This window comes from Castor canadensis, chromosome 8, assembly GCF_047511655.1.
Source record: "Castor canadensis chromosome 8, mCasCan1.hap1v2, whole genome shotgun sequence".
Taxonomy (NCBI): domain Eukaryota; kingdom Metazoa; phylum Chordata; class Mammalia; order Rodentia; family Castoridae; genus Castor; species Castor canadensis.
The window spans coordinates 155,406,166-155,422,303 of record NC_133393.1 but is presented as its reverse complement, the minus strand read 5'-3'; the positions used below and the strand labels follow the sequence as shown (position 1 = coordinate 155,422,303).

At 56.3% G+C, this 16,138-nt stretch overlaps 1 protein-coding gene across 3 annotated transcripts in view; it reads right to left on the bottom strand.

Annotated features, from left to right (window-relative positions):
* Positions 1 to 1,132: 1,132 nt before the first annotated feature.
* The window catches only part of Gramd4 (GRAM domain containing 4), an 81,426-nt gene continuing 66,420 nt past the window's right edge, over positions 1,133 to 16,138 (bottom strand). For all 3 annotated transcript variants that reach the window (XM_074084718.1, XM_074084721.1, XM_074084719.1), the window contains exons 9-19: positions 14,905 to 14,996; positions 13,563 to 13,611; positions 12,472 to 12,543; positions 12,018 to 12,061; positions 11,843 to 11,952; positions 9,423 to 9,577; positions 7,656 to 7,800; positions 6,179 to 6,272; positions 5,335 to 5,419; positions 3,965 to 4,033; positions 1,133 to 3,600 (exon numbers count right to left, since the gene is read on the bottom strand). In XM_074084718.1, the coding sequence (XP_073940819.1) occupies positions 3,496 to 3,600; positions 3,965 to 4,033; positions 5,335 to 5,419; positions 6,179 to 6,272; positions 7,656 to 7,800; positions 9,423 to 9,577; positions 11,843 to 11,952; positions 12,018 to 12,061; positions 12,472 to 12,543; positions 13,563 to 13,611; positions 14,905 to 14,996 (1,020 nt within the window). In that variant the 3' untranslated portion in view covers positions 1,133 to 3,495. The remainder of the gene's footprint in view (positions 3,601 to 3,964; positions 4,034 to 5,334; positions 5,420 to 6,178; positions 6,273 to 7,655; positions 7,801 to 9,422; positions 9,578 to 11,842; positions 11,953 to 12,017; positions 12,062 to 12,471; positions 12,544 to 13,562; positions 13,612 to 14,904; positions 14,997 to 16,138) is intronic.

Here is a 16,138-nt window from a genome sequence, read left to right as displayed (position 1 = left end):
GTCTCCCCGCCTCCCCCTCACAGGTCACTACCATTTTAAAACTTGAAGCATTACTTCCTGCTTTCTTCAGGTTAAATTTTTGAATAGCACATTGTTTGGCTTGTAGGTTTTGCTCTTTGTCCGAAGGAGCAGTACCGTGTGATGTTCGGTAACTTGCTGCTTTTGCTGGAGTGGCACAACTGTGCCTGCTGAAAGCAAGAACTCAGAAGCCTCCCGGGAAAGGGGAGGTGGGTGAGGAGGAAGCTGGGACAGTCATAGCAGGGTGTGCTCTCAGGAGGGCCAAGGGTACCTATTTGCCAGGTTCCCAGGGAACTTTGTCCCTTCTCTGCTCTCCCAGCACCTAGGTGGAGGAAGAGAAGGAATAGGAGTGGATGGACGGAGGGATAGGTGGGTGGATGGGTGAATGAAAGGACGGATGGATGAAATATGCAAATGTTCAATCTTACTTGGTCACACGCTCAAGGTGAGGTGACTATTGGCTCCAGCCAGGCAACCTCACTTTCATGTGGCCTCATGGTGGGGCAGAGGAACGGGGGACCAGGCAGTATCAGTGTGCCCCTCACAGGTCTACATTTGACTCCGGGTTAAAAGTCAGATGGGTTCTTCTGTCCCTCTGTGTCCAGTGTCCATGTCTAGATCAACCAAACCACAAGTGTTGCTGGGGACCCTCCTGCCCAGGATTCCCAGGCAGGCAGGACACCACAACTAGGTGGGGCCAAGACCTGCCCCACAACCCGAAGGCACTGCCTGGTTTCCAGATCCTGCATCTCCACCCAGTGCCAGCCTTGGGTGGTCCTCCTGCTAGCCGCCCCATTTACTGGCTGGCCTCCATTTGCTGGGACCCAGGGCCTGCCTTCTGCTCCCAGCCTCCCAACACCCATGGCCCAGAAGGCCTCTTTCTTGGCTTAGATAAGTGCCACTGCCCAGGCCCCCACATAAATCCCCAAACCTTCATTCACTAAGGTGGCGTTGGTGCACAAACCCCTGCTACACTGTAGCACCCCAAGAATTGGGGGGCAGGGCCTTAGGGAGGCCACCCAGCCATTCCAGCCACCCACATCCAGACATTCTGCCAAGAACGTGGTAGGCTCTGAGCCTTAGCACAAAGCATTTTAGGTTTATTTAAATAAAATTATAATTTATACAAGACTTTATTTAAACAAGGTTTTCTTAAAAAAAATGTGACAGAGGATTTCTTCATCAGTTCGTCATAGAATACAATCCTTTTACACCGGTAATGATTATGTACAGATCAAAATAGACTCAAACTTTGCACATACAAAATTTAACCTTCAATCTAGCTTAGTGGTTTAGTCATAGAAATTAAATATCTGCCCAGATTTACACCATCCAATAAAAGCCATGGTCTCTCTAACAAGGAGCCAGGAACCTGTGCAGGCACCTGGCCCAGCCCCACACAAGGACCTGCTACGGGCCAGCTGCGTAACTTGGAGCCAACCCTTACCTCCCTGACATGCCTCTGTTCGCCCCATAGGGAGCCAGGTGGCCACACTTGGCATGTGGTCAGTCTTCATCTCCCTTTCTCTGTAAACTGTAAAAGGGACTCGAACTAAACCACTTACTCTGCTGCTGAAGCCCCATTCTGCTCAGGCTCCCCCACGGTGCTGGGGACGGCGTCCCGTGTGCCTATAAGGAGGCACTACCAGGGCCCTGGCAAAGGTTGGACCACTGCCTGTGGGCATCACCCCACAGTTGTCTCCGGGGATAGGTTGGGACAAACCTGCCTCCCCTTGGGCACCTTGGGGTTCCACTGGGTCCCCCTGCTCTGCTGTGTGCATTTGAGGACACGGGTCTACTGCAGGGACCAAAGGTTTGGCCTTCATGTACAAGAGGCTGGAGTGCAGAGTCATCCAGGGGTGACATGCACGTAGCAGGGAGCCGCGTGGCCGTCTCTGTTTGGAGTGGGATGTGTGCTTGATCGGGCTGGTTGGCGTGCCCTGCTCCTCACCAATGTGTGACCTCACAAGCCCCTGTGAAGGGGGTATCACAAGCCCAAGCCATCAGGTCTCACACCCAACCCAGCAAATGAGGATCAGAGCAAAGGTAGAAATTACATCTGAAAAATGATACAAAAATAAGAAAAACAGCTTGCTCTCTGTAAAAAATATAATCTTCTATTTCTTCAAAAAAACAACAATCTCAATGACACCTGAAGGACTCCGCAATCCGCCCAGAAATCATGCAGGCAGAGAGATGGTGGCACCCTTCAGAGGCTAAGGCCCATGCTACGACTCGATTCCAGGTTTCTTATTTTAAAACCAAACTCGGATGGAGCCCTCAAGGTGCTCCTGCAGGTGCTCCAGGAGAGCCTGTTGTTCCGGCAGCACTAGGCTGAGCACCTGGGTTTCCCTGGAGTGGGGAGTGGACTGCCCAGCCTGGCGACTGCTGAGCATGGAGAGGGAATACTGTCAGGTGTCAGGGTGTGGGGTGCTCCAGGCCCCCACCTCTGGGCTCTGCTCCAGTTGCTCCGTATGGCAGAGGGCCCTCCCAGGCATCCCCGGCAGTGCCACAGGCAGGGCGTTTGCAGCCTGGGCCTCCACCTGTCACCTGGCCTGGCCCCACCCCACCCCAGCAGCCTGGAGGCCAAACGCCAGTCAGACTATGGTTGATTTTCACCTGAGAGCAAACAAAGCTTAGAGCACCCCAAAAGAGCCTTCCTGATGCTTTCCTGGGCCTTTCCAAAGAGCAAAGTGTTAAAAAGATGTGCTTTTACCTACACGCCATTCTGTACCCTGGTTACCACAACAGGCCTCGTGGCCAAGACGCACAGGTGGATGGTAGGCCAGGAAGGTCCAGACACCGCAGATGGAGAGAGGGAGGTGCCCTGAACACACCTGGCCCTGACAGGCCCTATCCACCAGACTCATGGCTCCCTACGTGGGTTCAGCATGGAGGTCAGGCCGTGCCCAACCCCCACTCAGCCCCTCACTGAGGACGGGCACAGCAGGAGGGTCTTGCCCGAAGACTGAGGGAGACCAGCTGGCCATTTCCTGGTGGTCGATGAGGGGCCTATATGCTACTCCTCACCATCATCTTACTAACCCCGCAGGAGGGGACCACAAACCCGCTCAGCTATGGCTTTGATGGGGGATAGCCTCTGGCCTTCAGAGAGCTGAGTCGCAGAGTCACAAGAGCCTCTTGGGGTGGCTGGTGCCAGATCTGTACCCAGGCTGGGATGGAGAGTGAGGAGCTGTACTTGGCACGGCCTGCCAGCAACTATCCTGCATGTTGTCCTTCCAACAGGCCCCAAGGATCCTCTGCCAGCCTGTGTCCACTAAGGTGCCTTGTACCCACCTGGGGGCAGCCAGGCACTGTCCTCGTGAGCCCCAGCCCCTCTGTGAAGGGGTCCGCAGAACCCGGGCCAACACAACAGAAACCACAGGTCCAGGGAAGTATTGCAAAAGATCGTGAGGATGTGCGATCTGTTCTGCTACGAACTGTTAGAAAGGAGTCCAGCGCTGCTGGGACTCAATACTAGCTGTCGCCGCCAGAGGCTGCCGCTGCTGTAATTTTCACGTACTGGCTGAAAATGGTCTCGAAGGCCTCGTCTCTGTGCACCATGGCACCGAACACTAGTGGCTGGAGGGAGGAAACACGGGGGTGAGCCCTTCGCAGCCAGGCTGGAGCTGGGACAGAGACCACCCCCAGGCCAGAACAGCAAGCATCACACAGGGCCTGGGAGAAGAGCAGACACTCCTCCCAGCCTTCAAAGAAACTGAGCAAGAGTCAGGGAACCTGGGCTGCCTCCCTCCCCGAATGCCCCAGGGAATCAGTCCCCTCTGGGCCTCATTTCCCTGTCTGTCCTGTGACTCTATGGACCCCACTAAGGCTAAGTTCTCTGGACCCCAACTTGATGTAGCTGCAGTTTCCTGTGCTGAAAGCACAGCCCAGGGATGTTCAGAGCCACGCCCCGACCCTTGGCGGCCACCTGCCTAGCACTTACTTTCTGGGTCGATGGTGTTGATACAGCAATCCCCATGCCCGAGCCTGGGAGGACAGACAGCACCTTGTACTGAAAGACAAGAGCACGGTCATCACCACGGGCCCTCTCCGAGGAAAGGGCTGGCATTCTCCTCCTGCAAACTCAGATGACAAGACCATGGGGGCATGTGACATCCTACCCACAGGAGGGAAAGGATCTACAAGTGTCACCTAACTTTGTGACTGAGAAACCCAACCTGTCAGTGGTCTGTCTCACCCACCAAGGATGGCTGGTGGTGCAAATGAAACCAGGGAGGGCATGCCCCTAAGGACATGTGGGAACTGGCCCCAAACCTCACTGCCAGGCCTGGCACCAGCAGAGGCCTCTGCTGGCACAGCCAACAGCAAGGGCAGGCCAGGAGGGTCTGGTCTGCTCTCCTGCCTTCTCCTTACCTGACTGTACACCCGTTCTCTGGACAGTGTGTGGCCACAATAGCCATGTGCTGGGTGTGCCTCCAAAGGTAATGGAGGAGAGAACCCTGCCCAGCAGAGGACAGGGCCATTCCACAGCTGGGCTATCTGCCTGGGCCCAGGGTGCTCAGAGGCAGGAGTAGGTGGGCCACAACCCCAGCTGAATATATCTGCTGGCTCCTCCTGGGCCCCTTCTCTGTCCCAGAGAGCAAGGCCCCAGGGGCACTGCACACACCTGTGCCCATGTCCACCTGTACATCCCATGTGCTTATCCACCAGGGAAACTGGCTAAGAAGCTGTGTCAGTAGATACAGCATCTGTGTGTCCACATTTAAGCTGGCACCTGCATCAGGAGCTTGACTTTTCTTTGGGGGTGTCTCAGAGACGGAGCGTAGAGAACGCTGTGGTAGGGGGGCCTCTGGTGCTCCCTTCAAGATGCACGGCTGGGCAGGTAGACCTCACTGTATGTACCGTGAGAGACCAGGACAGGTGCTGACCCATGGGAACGTGGGGGAGCTGAGGCCAAGCAGGTGTGGGCCGAGGTGCATGGATACGCTCTGACTGAGGCTTATGGGGTTCTGCACGGAGACTTCTAGGTGAGCTGTAGCATCAGTGGCAGCAGGGAGGCCAGGCCCAGAGGCTCTCCAGGCTCCCAGGGACGAGGGCACGTAGCATGGGCCAGCCAAGGAGGGCTGCTTCCTGAGTTAAGAGGGAAGCCACTCAGGGAGGCTCTGGACAGGGAGGCTGCTCTGTGAGGGCAGGAGCGGGTGTCCTGAGCAAGTAGCTGCTGGACCAGCCACAGTCAGAGAGGACAGGGGGCCCTAGCCCACTGCTGTAAATGTTCCCAGTAAAACCCTCCAGCTCTGCAGCCTCTGACCTTCGGGGATAATGGGAATGCAGTGGTGGGGGAGGGGTGCCTACCTTCTGGATGTCTGTGATGTCTGCTAGCTTGATGACTTTGTTCCTCTTTGATGACCCAGATTTGGAGCTTTCGAAGCACAAGTAACTAGAGGGGAGGAAACGCAGAGGCACGAGATAGCACCCGCCTTGAGCAGGTGTGTGTGGGGGGAGCGCCTGCTAAGTGGGGTCGGTCCTGCTGCTGCCTCCGCTGCTCTCATGGGACAGTCAGTGACCCACCAAGCACAGTACCGGGGAAAACTGAACACCCTGCTCTGTGGGACTCATTCCCACAGGACTCCTGCAGGGTTCCAGAGGCTGGCCAGGTTGGGGGGTAGAGAGGGAGCTGGGACCTTAACCGTATGGGGGATGGGATGAATGAAGGCCCCGAAAAGCTGACAACAGACTACCCCCCCACACCTGCACCTCCACCTCCTACACTAGGGCTGAGGGTGCTGAGGATTGGCCATCATGGAACCAGAGAAGCCAGAGAAAGGCCAAAGCCTTCTTCAGGCTGCTGCATCCCAAACTGACAAGGGCTTGGGGCCCGCGTTCCAGCGGATCACTGCATAGACCCTTTCCCAGGAGACTCCCCCTGCCCTCTGAACAGCTTCAGTCCCTGCATAAGCATCCCAGAGGACACACAGCACCCCACCAGCTAGAGGGAAGATGGCTCTGGCCCAAGCATTCTAGACTGAGGCAGTGCCTGGCTGGGGATACCAAGCCCACTGCGCTGGAAAGCCTGTTTCCTGGACCTGGCTGCCCACCTGGGGCCTAGGGAGGACCCTCCTTTTCCTCCTTCCACTGTGGTCATGCTCAGGCCCTGTGGCCACTCTCATGAGGCACACAGCCCCATGGTCTCACTCACTTTTCTGTCACGTACAGAACCCCGTTCCTGATGTAGTCTGTGGGCATCTTCCGGTCTCTGTTTATCAGGCAGCAGCGCCAGCCATTCTCACACACTAATGGGGAGAAAAGTGGCCTGAAATTTCCTCCCACTGGAAAGGCTCATCCTTTGATCTGAGATTGGCACCAGTCGGCATAGATGTATCAAAGACACACCTACACCCACTGGTGACCATCAAGAAAGCTGGGCTGGGGGACAGCTCATGGTAGAGCACTTGCTTAGTCTCTGAGAGGCCCTGGGTTACATCCCCAGCACCACACACGCACATACACACACATGCACACGCACACACATCCCACAGCAAGAGGGGTGTGGACCGCCATAAGTGAGGGGGGTCTAACAGCAGCTAGGAACGTGCTTTCCTCTTCCACAGGGACGGGCAGGGTTACCAGGCAAGCACACAGCTGGCAGTCAAGTGGAATGAACTAAGCTGTAGCCCACATGGTCTTAGGTACTTTTGGCAGGCCAGATCCGCAGGTGGAGGGCTATGGGGAAGTGGGCCAGCTCAGATCTCTGCAGTTCAGAGCATTTGTGGAGGTTCTTTTCTAGATGGTTAACTGGAGGCCAGAGCCTTTTTTTTTTTTGCGGCACTAGGGTTTGAACTCAGGGCTAGGCAGGTGCTCTACCACCTGAGTCACTCCACCAGTCTTTTTTTTTGTGACCATTTTTGCAGTACTGGGCTTTGAACTCAGCGCCTACACCTTGAACCACTCTACCAGCTCTTTTTTGTGAAGGTTTTTTTTTTTAAGATAGGGTCTCATGAACAATTTCCCAAGCTGGCTTTGAACTGTGATCCTCCTGATCGCTGCCTCCTGAGTAGCTAGGATTACAGACATGAGCCCCGGGCGCCCGCCCAGCTTATGATCGGGTTTTTTTTTTTTTTTTGAGATGGGGGTCTCACGAAGTATTTGCACAGGGCTAGCTTTGAACCGCGACCCTCCTGATCTCTGCCTCCCGAGTAGCTAAGATTATAGGCGTGAGCTACCAGCACCTGGCCTGAGACACCTTCTACTGGATGGTTTTCTGGTTTTTACACACAGGCCAAAGTGCCAAGATACGCTCGGGCTGGGGACAGGCATCAGGGTCCATATCTGGTGCACCTTGACACTCACATGGGGCTCCAACACCAGTGGGGAGAGCTAAGCCCTAACTCTCTGGGGCTTCCTGCCTTAGAACAGGCCTGTCTGAATCTCTGCTGTTAAATGTGCAGTACAGGAAATGTGGTCTCTTTACAGGGCACATGTCCTCCTCTGCTGCCTAGGATGTCCCAGAAGCCCTGGCTCCCCCTGGCACTGCCTTCTCTGGGAAGCAGTTGTGGGCATTTCTCCTGCAGGCTCTTTCAGCCTGCTGTGCCTGGGGGTGAGGTCACTTCTGCACAGCCTGAGCCCCACCCGGGCCTCCCGTCTGCCCCTGGCTCACAGACTCATCACATACACACCTGCCAGTGGACGCTCATTTTCGGTCAAGTTAAAGATTTCGTGGAAATTGCCCTTCTTGGTGCTATGGAACCGGCCAGCATCTTCATCTTTGCTCAGGCCGGCCGGCGCACTAGAGACGTAGCTCCGAGATGAGGTTGTCTGTAGCTGCCAACGGCACACAGGGTCCTGGTCAGGCTCTGGGGAGAGGCAGCTGGCCACAGCGGTGTGTACATGGCTGGGTCAGGGCTCCCTGACTGGCTAAGAGGCTACCGTCCAAATATAAGGGAGCAGCTCCCATGGGCCCTTTTTGGGGCTGGACTTGCACTGTATAAGTTTCACCTGCCACCTGGGCTGGGTGAGGGACCTTCCCCCCCTGCAATGCCCACAGCCTTCCTCAACCCAGAGTACTGGTGCTAAGCCTGTGCCCCAGCACAGGAAGTTCAGGGACACAGCACTGAGTCAGTTAAAATGGACATTTCTAGAGTGGCCACTGACAGCAACTCTAGAAAATCAGCCACGGCACAGAGTCAGGTCACAGCAGGCCAAGGGGGGCTTCACACAGACAATGTACCTTGTCATGCCCTGACAGCTGGCCAGAAAGGAGACAACAGATACACATGTGACGGCCACAAAAGAAGCAAGGGGTATATGTGACAAGGTCATAAACACATGAAACTGAGCAGAGCTGAGCACAGATACACAGGAGCCTGCAGGACACCTTGGGGGGTGGCCTCCACCCCAACAAGTCCCCGGCCACATCCTAGCTCCCTTTTCTCTCTCAAGACCAATGCTAAGGGGTCTTGAGACCCAGGAAAGTTCCCGTCTCAGCCACTCTGGGGCAAGAGTGGGCCCTTGTCTTGTTCCAAGAGGCCAGGCGGCCTGCCTCTGTGTGTTTGCGACAACCACCATCTATAGGACCAGAACCATCAGCTGGCTCATGAAATGCAGGCTGCCCTATGCTGGATGGGCCTCCTGAAGCTGAGGGTAGGTTCCCAGCCAACGGAGACTTGGAACATACGGTGTGACCCACACTGACCCCAGAGCTTCACTCCACTGAAAGACACAGCAGTGGTCACTGGGACCCACTGTGAGCATTCCTTAAAGAATACTCACATAGAGACTGTTCCAATGAGACCTTCTCCAGGAAGCCCTCCTAGACCTCCCTAGGAGCTCTGCTGAGAAGGGACCCTCTCTACACATCAGATTCTGAGGATAGCACGTACGCTTTCTCATCCTCCATATTCTGGCTTGGGTCACTGTCCCCAGTACCCACAGGGCCTGAAATATGGGCCTGATACCAGCCTGTAAAAGGAGGTGGTCCCTACTCAGGTACTGCTCAGCTCAGTGCTCAAATTTCTCAGTCAAGGACAGCGGTCACTCCATGGGAAGTCACTGCCAGAGCTCTCCGTCTCAGGTCCTTGGTTCTCAACAGGCATGACCAATGCTCCACCTTGTTTGCCCTCAGCCTGGCTCAGGCGATCTTGCTCCCAGCCTAGCTCTGAGGTAGGGTCCCTGGGGGGCCTTTGGGCAGGGGATCCCAGTCCCATCCCCAGGTGCCGCATGGCCACTTTTCAGGGTGGGTTGGCACCAACGTATGAAGGGAGGGAGAGGTGGGCCATTGAAACAGCAGAGCTGGTGATGGGGAACCTCCCAGGGCTCGTTTCAAAGACCTATAAGATTGAACTATATCAGCTTCCAAATGAGCAAAGGCGAAGGGAGAGCTATGCGTCAGGGCCCAGGGGCTTGGTGGGCCCACCTTGTGCCCTCCCCAGGGAGAGCAGGCTCACCCTGCGTGACACGGTGGCACCTGCGCGCTCCTTGAGCTGGGGGTCTGTGGGGAGACTCCTCCAGATAATGTAGGGTGTGTCGTACTTGGCTCGTAGTCTTGGGCAGCGTTTGAAGATAAAATCAATGAGGAAAAACTTGATGCCGGCATAGAGCCCTGGAGGGAAAACACAATCCACTTCATCCTGCTCCGTCCCTTGGCATGACAGTTCCCATACCTGCCTTGCTGGAGCCTCTCAGAGCTCCAAGGAGGGGGTAGCTCGAGGCCAGGGCCCCTGTTCCAATCCCACAGGGCAGGACTGAAATGGGGCAGATGCCCTAGTCGGGTCAGCACAGGGTATCTGTGAGGGAACACATTCCTATATATCATTACCTCAAACCCAGAGGTGGCGCCAATCAAAATTATAAACTTATTCTCATAAAACAGAAGCGAACCACAGAAAGCCATGACTACCATCCCTGAGGGTGAGCTGATGGAGGCCTGCCCTTTTCTGGGCCATTTTCTCCTCTGGCTGGGGTGGACAGGTGGCTCTCACAGCCATGGGCTCCTTCCTGGGTCAAACACTTGTGTGCTGGCCCAGGTCCCCAAAGGGAAAGGACAAAGAGACCCCCAACAGCCCACTGGGGCATTTTACTGGTATTAGCTTTACCATTTTTCCCAAAGCCACACTGCCTGCCAGCCTTGGTTTTCCTGGTGAGGAACGAAGGGAGGGGCCTGAGAGAGACTGAGGGCCAGTCAGGGCGCTGGGAGACCAAGGGCAGTTGGATGCAGCATCCAGACTGTGAGGCCCTTGGACTCCACACTCAACACCCCTGCTCAGGTCACTGCACATAGGCCTCATGCTGGCTCAAGGCTAAGGGCCCTGATGCCCTACAGTGGGAAAGGGCTCAGGTGAGAGGGAGAGTAACACATCCTCTGGGGAAGGAGAACTGAGTGGTCCAGGGGGCCCATCCACCTGGGCTGCCACAGGGCAAACACTTTGGCCTTGTGGTGGCCTCTTGGCACCTTCCAAATCTGAGCAGGGCTATCCTTGAAGGCCTGAACGCAGCCCCTTTACCCTCTGCTCTATCAGGCTCCCAGGCTGGGGAGTTCAGCACAGCTCACACCTGAGATTTCAGAGCATCCTCCCATAGTCAGAGTCCCTCAAGGCTTGACCCTCAGCCCACTCAAGCTGGCCTCCAGGGACCCTGAATGTTCCACGCCCACACCAAGCTCATCAGTCTCCATCCACATCCCCCCTCCAGCTTCCGAACGGCCTCACTGAATACCTCCTGGTTACCCCCCTCCTTCTTACCACTCGCCCTTCTCCCCTCAGGCACCCTCCTGCCCATCATCCCACCCCTCTCAGACCTGCACTTTCTCCTTGAACCTAGCATCGTCCAGGCCCTCCCAGATCTGAGAACTTCACTCTTCTGGAGACATGCTTGCCAATGGTCTGAAATCCCAGGTGGGGCTGAGTCCTGCTCATTCACACTGATGGTTAGATGGCTATATTCCACGCCTCCCACACACCAGCAGTGTCTCCTGGCACTAAACTGGGCACACTCACCAATCCAGCAGGTCAGGGAGCGCTTACAGCACCCCTGACTCCCTTCCATCCCTCAGGTAGCTCTAAGACACCAGAACCCATGGCCACTGACAGTTCCCCATCCACTCCTTCCCAGGCCATGCCCACACCTGATCAGGCCACACCCACTCCTGCCCATCCCAGCCCTCTCCTACCACAGACCACACCCTCTCCATCCACGGTCACACCCACTCCTGCCCAACTGCCATCTGGTGCACTGACAACTGAGAATTAACATTACGTGTTAATTTCCCTGCATGTCACACGCCACATCACTATTTCTGAGAGAAAGGAGAAAGGGAAAGAGAGAGAAAGGCGGGCAGGAAGCCGACCAGCTCAACTCCTGTGCTAAAGTTGTGGCCCGCCACAGTGACAACCACACCCCTCCCCTCCTGCCAGCATCCTTCTATTTTCCTGATCACCAGCTCAGGAAGCAAGTGTGACCCTTGGCCTCAGGCCCTGTCACTAAATTCATAAGCCGCTATCCAACCAGCTTTCAGGCTTCCCACCTGTTACCCCAGAGCTGCGAGCAGGCAGGTGACTGCTGCCTGTACCCAGAGTGCCTCCCCAAGAGACAGGCTAGGAGATCCAGAGCCCAGCAGCTCCTTCCAGCTGGCAGGAAGCTGGGGACCTCAGAAACACACCATGGGCTTAATTTAAGAAACGATCATGTGTTTCTGGGTTTCATTTCTCCCAAATTTAAACACTTTGACAAAAAATAGAGGAAGGAATGTCAGCACGGATTTAAGGCTGGCCTCATTCCGGGAGGCACGCTGACACTCAGCAGGCACTCTGACCCAACCCATCTCCCTCGGTGACACTTCCACGGTTCACATGGAGGCACATCTCCTTACCTATAGCAAGTCCCACCAGGCGGTAGGGGAAGAAGCAGGAGGCCAGGAAGGCGGCCCACAGCGCGACATACAGCTTCTGCGTGATCTCAGGCTGGACCCACATGAACAAGCTGGAAGGAAGACAGGGGTCAGGCGGGGCAGCGCACACCACCCTTACTGGGGGCTGGCGACTTACTTCTTGATCTTTTCCAGGATGTCGGCCATCTTGCCAAAGAGATTCTGTGTGGAGAAGAAGCAGTGATGACCACAGATGCCCATGCCTGTCAGGCATACAGAGACACCAGGAGGATCCCAGGCTCCAGGAGGCCAGACACAGACTGAAGGCCACCACAGCCCCATGGTCCTGCCTGGCCACTCCTCGGCCTAGGGCTCTGGTCTGAAGCAAAGGCCACTCCACTGAGGGATGGCAGACCAGGCTGAGTCCTGCCTTCCTGTGAGCAAGCACTTCAACCCTGGCCGTGAGGGCTTTCTCTCCACACAAGGTCAGAGCCTAACCAGGGGCCCACACCCCCTCCCCAGCACAGTGTGTGGAGTAGTGTCTAAGAATGGGCAGGCTGACTGCAGGTCAGCTTAAGGCACATCAGCCAGGCCTCAGGTTTTGGGGACACCAGATGAGCACAGTACAGTACCTGGGCCTTCTGGGCGACATCCAGCACCAGCTGGAACTTTTCAGATACGGTCAGGTCTTCCTTAGGAGGTTCCTTCGGTCAAAGGAAAAGAGAATTTTCCACTGAAATTTAATAGTTCAGAAAAATTACTGACACAACAGCATGAAGACTCCCAGCCCCAGAGACCTGTGTGTCACTCTGTTGTCCCCGCACAGCCAGAGGGGATGGGGACCTTGCCTGAGCAGGACACAGTTGATCTAACAGAGGAATCTCCCTTCCCACTGAGCGTCACCCAGGCCTGAGGTGGGTAGGCCAGTGGCCCCACAGTGGCAGACTGAGGCCCTGACTTCCTTTCACAGCTCAGCAACAGAGCATCAAGTCAGCTCCTATGCCCGCTCTCACTGATCGGCGGGGAAACTAAGGCCCAGGCATGCGCAGGCAGTCCGCCTGTCTGCATTCACATGCCTCCCCATCATTCAGTAAGACCCTCCAGAAGGCCTCCAGGGTACCAAGCGCTGGGCGGGCGCATGCCTGCCTCCTCTGAAACCTCCCAATCCCCGTGTGGCCACGCACACAGTAGGTTCTCAAATATCAGACGAACCCACACCTATTGGTCCTGCTCCACGGGTTTGAGTCTCCCTCCAGAGCACACTTCTAGAAATATTTTCAGCTTTTTGGGCCATGTAGTCTCCATTACAGCTACTCAACAAAAGCAGCCACAGCCATGTGCGGAGTGGGCACGGCTCAATGTCAATAAAACTTTATTACCAACTACCCAGTGGGCCAGATGTGGGTTCCAGAGTCCTGGGCAGGAACATGTGTGCTTGTCTGATTTCCTGTTCAGCCCCCGAACCAAAGGGGTTGTGGGGGATGGGCAGCCCCCTTGCTGCCCCCGCCCCATCACCTCAATCCCAGGTGGGATTGGCCCGACCAGGACTACAACTGGACCAGCCAAGCTCAGCCCATCAAGGGTCAGAGTAGGTGGCCTTGCCGGTCTCAGGGCTGGGGGTGGTTGACTTCTTCCTCCATGCCTTCCCCATCGGGACATGACCCCTCACATAGTGCCCTCAGGTGAGGATGGACAGAAGGACACTTCACCCTTGGAGACTCACCACAGCTTCTGACACTTCCGGCACGATGCTCCACTGTATCCTCCAGCCCCTGGAGACAAAAGCCACCAAACCTTTAAAACAGTGTCACCTGCAAGTGGTGGAGTTGGGGACAACTTTGAACCGCCAGCCCTGAGTTTCTACTTGGGGAGGGTCCTTTTCACCTGTCAATACTGGCCACACGAGGAAAGAGTGGCTGCCAAACCCCTGCCACTGACCTCTGGGGCTGTGTTGGTCACCCACATGGTGAGGAGGGAGCATGGAGGGAAGCGAGGCCTGTCAGCATGATGGGCCAGGGCAGCCGAGCACCTGCCTGAGGCGACTCTCACCCTGGGGACTAAAGGCTGCTTCAGTATTCCAATGTTTTCTCTCCCATAAGAAACATCTTCAGATGAACCAACCGAAGCAGGCACAAGATCATAGAGGACTGGCGCACAGAATTGCTACCTTTGGTTTTTTTTGTCAGTACTGGGGTTTTGAACTCAGGACCTCTACCACTTGAACCACACCCTTACCCCTTTTGATTTACTTTTCTTTGGATAGGGTCTTGGGTTTTTTGACAGGGCAGCCTGGACCATGACCCTCCTATTTAAGCATCCTGCATGGCTGGGATGACAGGTGTGTGCCACCATGCTTGGCTTATTGGGATGGGGGTCTCACTAACTTGTTGCCTGGGCTGGCCTCAAACTGCAATCCTCATGTTCTCTGACTCCCGAGTGGCTGGGATTACAGGCGTGAGCCACCTCACCCAGTCTCAAAGTGCAACTCTTTGAAGGTGTGATTGGAAATCTGGAATCAGGGGCTACTCTCTGAAACCCAGGTGCAAAGCTGAGCTCCACCAGCAACCACAGGGACCAGGGTCTCCCCAGGGTGCTGGCCTCACTGGAAAGGGTTGCTTGGAGAAGACACAGGGGTGGTATGAGGCAGGACAGTTTTAAAACACCTGGCATGCAGCTGTGCTGTGTGCTCACACTCACTCTGAGCTCCGGTCCCTGCCCACACTTTCTGCTCACAACTGACAACAAAAGAAGCACAGAGCCCTGGGGCATCACCAACCTGCCCTGGGGCTCAGGAAGGACTTCCTGCCAAACACGCAGAGCAACGGGAAGGGGAGAGGAGTGAGCCTATGGTGGACACCCGTGGCTATCCATGGAAAGACTCTCTGGGAACCACCCGCTGCTGGTTCCAGCAAACCAGGGTGGGGGTGGCTATCTGCCTGGGGGGTCTCCCCTCATAGCACCCACCCAAATGCTGGTGCCTGATGCATCTTGTGCCACAGCTGTGTGGGGGGCATGTCATGTCATGACAGAGTGCCAAGTGGCACACCAGGACCCAGCTCACCTACCTGGCGATGAGGTAATTGAGGGATAACCTCAGAATTGCTAGAAACAGGAACATGGGGATGGCCCAGCCATGCCACACGGCATTCATGTATACCTGCAGTGAGAGAGGGCAGGAGGGGAGGGGCACGGCTAGGCAGCCAGATAGCACACGCAGGTGAGGCCAACTACACCCTCCTCCCCGCCCAAAGCACTCAGCAGGGAGACCAGGCCCAGGGGCGCTCCAGGTTCCCAGGGACAGGGGCACGTAGCATGGGCTGGCCAGGGAGGGCTGCTTCCTGAGTTAAGAGGGAAGCCACTCAGGGAGGCTGCCCTGCATGGGCAGGAGGGGTGTCCTGAGCAAGCAGCTGTTGGACCAGCCCCAGTCAGAGAGGACAGGGGGCCCTAGGCAGGGATCTTGTCCCACCCCTGGTGGGGGTCCTGTCTCCAGACTGAGCATGGCTGATAGGGAGGCTGAGCATGGCTGAGAACCCGCAGGTAAGCTGGCCCTGGGGCCCACCTGTGCCCCCACAGAGCTGTGGGCACAAAGCAGATGTTCAGAGATGGCAGGGATAGAACGGAATCCAGTGCAGGCGGAGGTTGAAGGTGGGTCTGAACTTGTCTCCCAGCGACAAGATGCAGAGGGGCAAGGGTATCTGGACCCCAGGCAGGGCTGCTTCACAGAGCACAGAATTTGCGAAGGCAGCGAGGGAAGGGGACCCTCGGGGTCCAGGTGGAGTACACCTGGCTCCACAAGCTTCTTCTGTGAGTGTGCAAAGTGCTCATCTCCCAGGTGGGCAGTAAGTCCCTAGGACAGGTACCAAAGGGCCCGGCCCAGGGTAAGGGTGGTCCTCAGGACTCTCCCAGGCCTAGGCCATCTGTGACCTGAACAGACTGGCCACTCAGCAGGGACAGTGCTACATCTGGGGACTCTGGAAGATGCCGGGGCTGCAGCCACCCCTCTCTGGCCTGGAAGCCTTAGTTAAGTGACCTGCATCCTTCCGACACTAGAGGGCGCACTGCCCTCTCCCGCCCCCTCGGCCTGGGGCTCCTGCAGAGGACCAGGTTTGGAGATGGCCAGGTGCAGGGCCACTGGGGCCTGTGTTCCCTAGGCCTCCAGCAATGCCAGCCTGATGTCTTGCTTGCCCTCCCCAGAACTGAGACCAGACCGGGTCCTCCACGCCAGCTCGTGCTCATCGGGAGCCTCCTGGCCCTCAGCACCAGGCACTCCATGGACAGCCCTCAGGTCCCAAGCGAGCA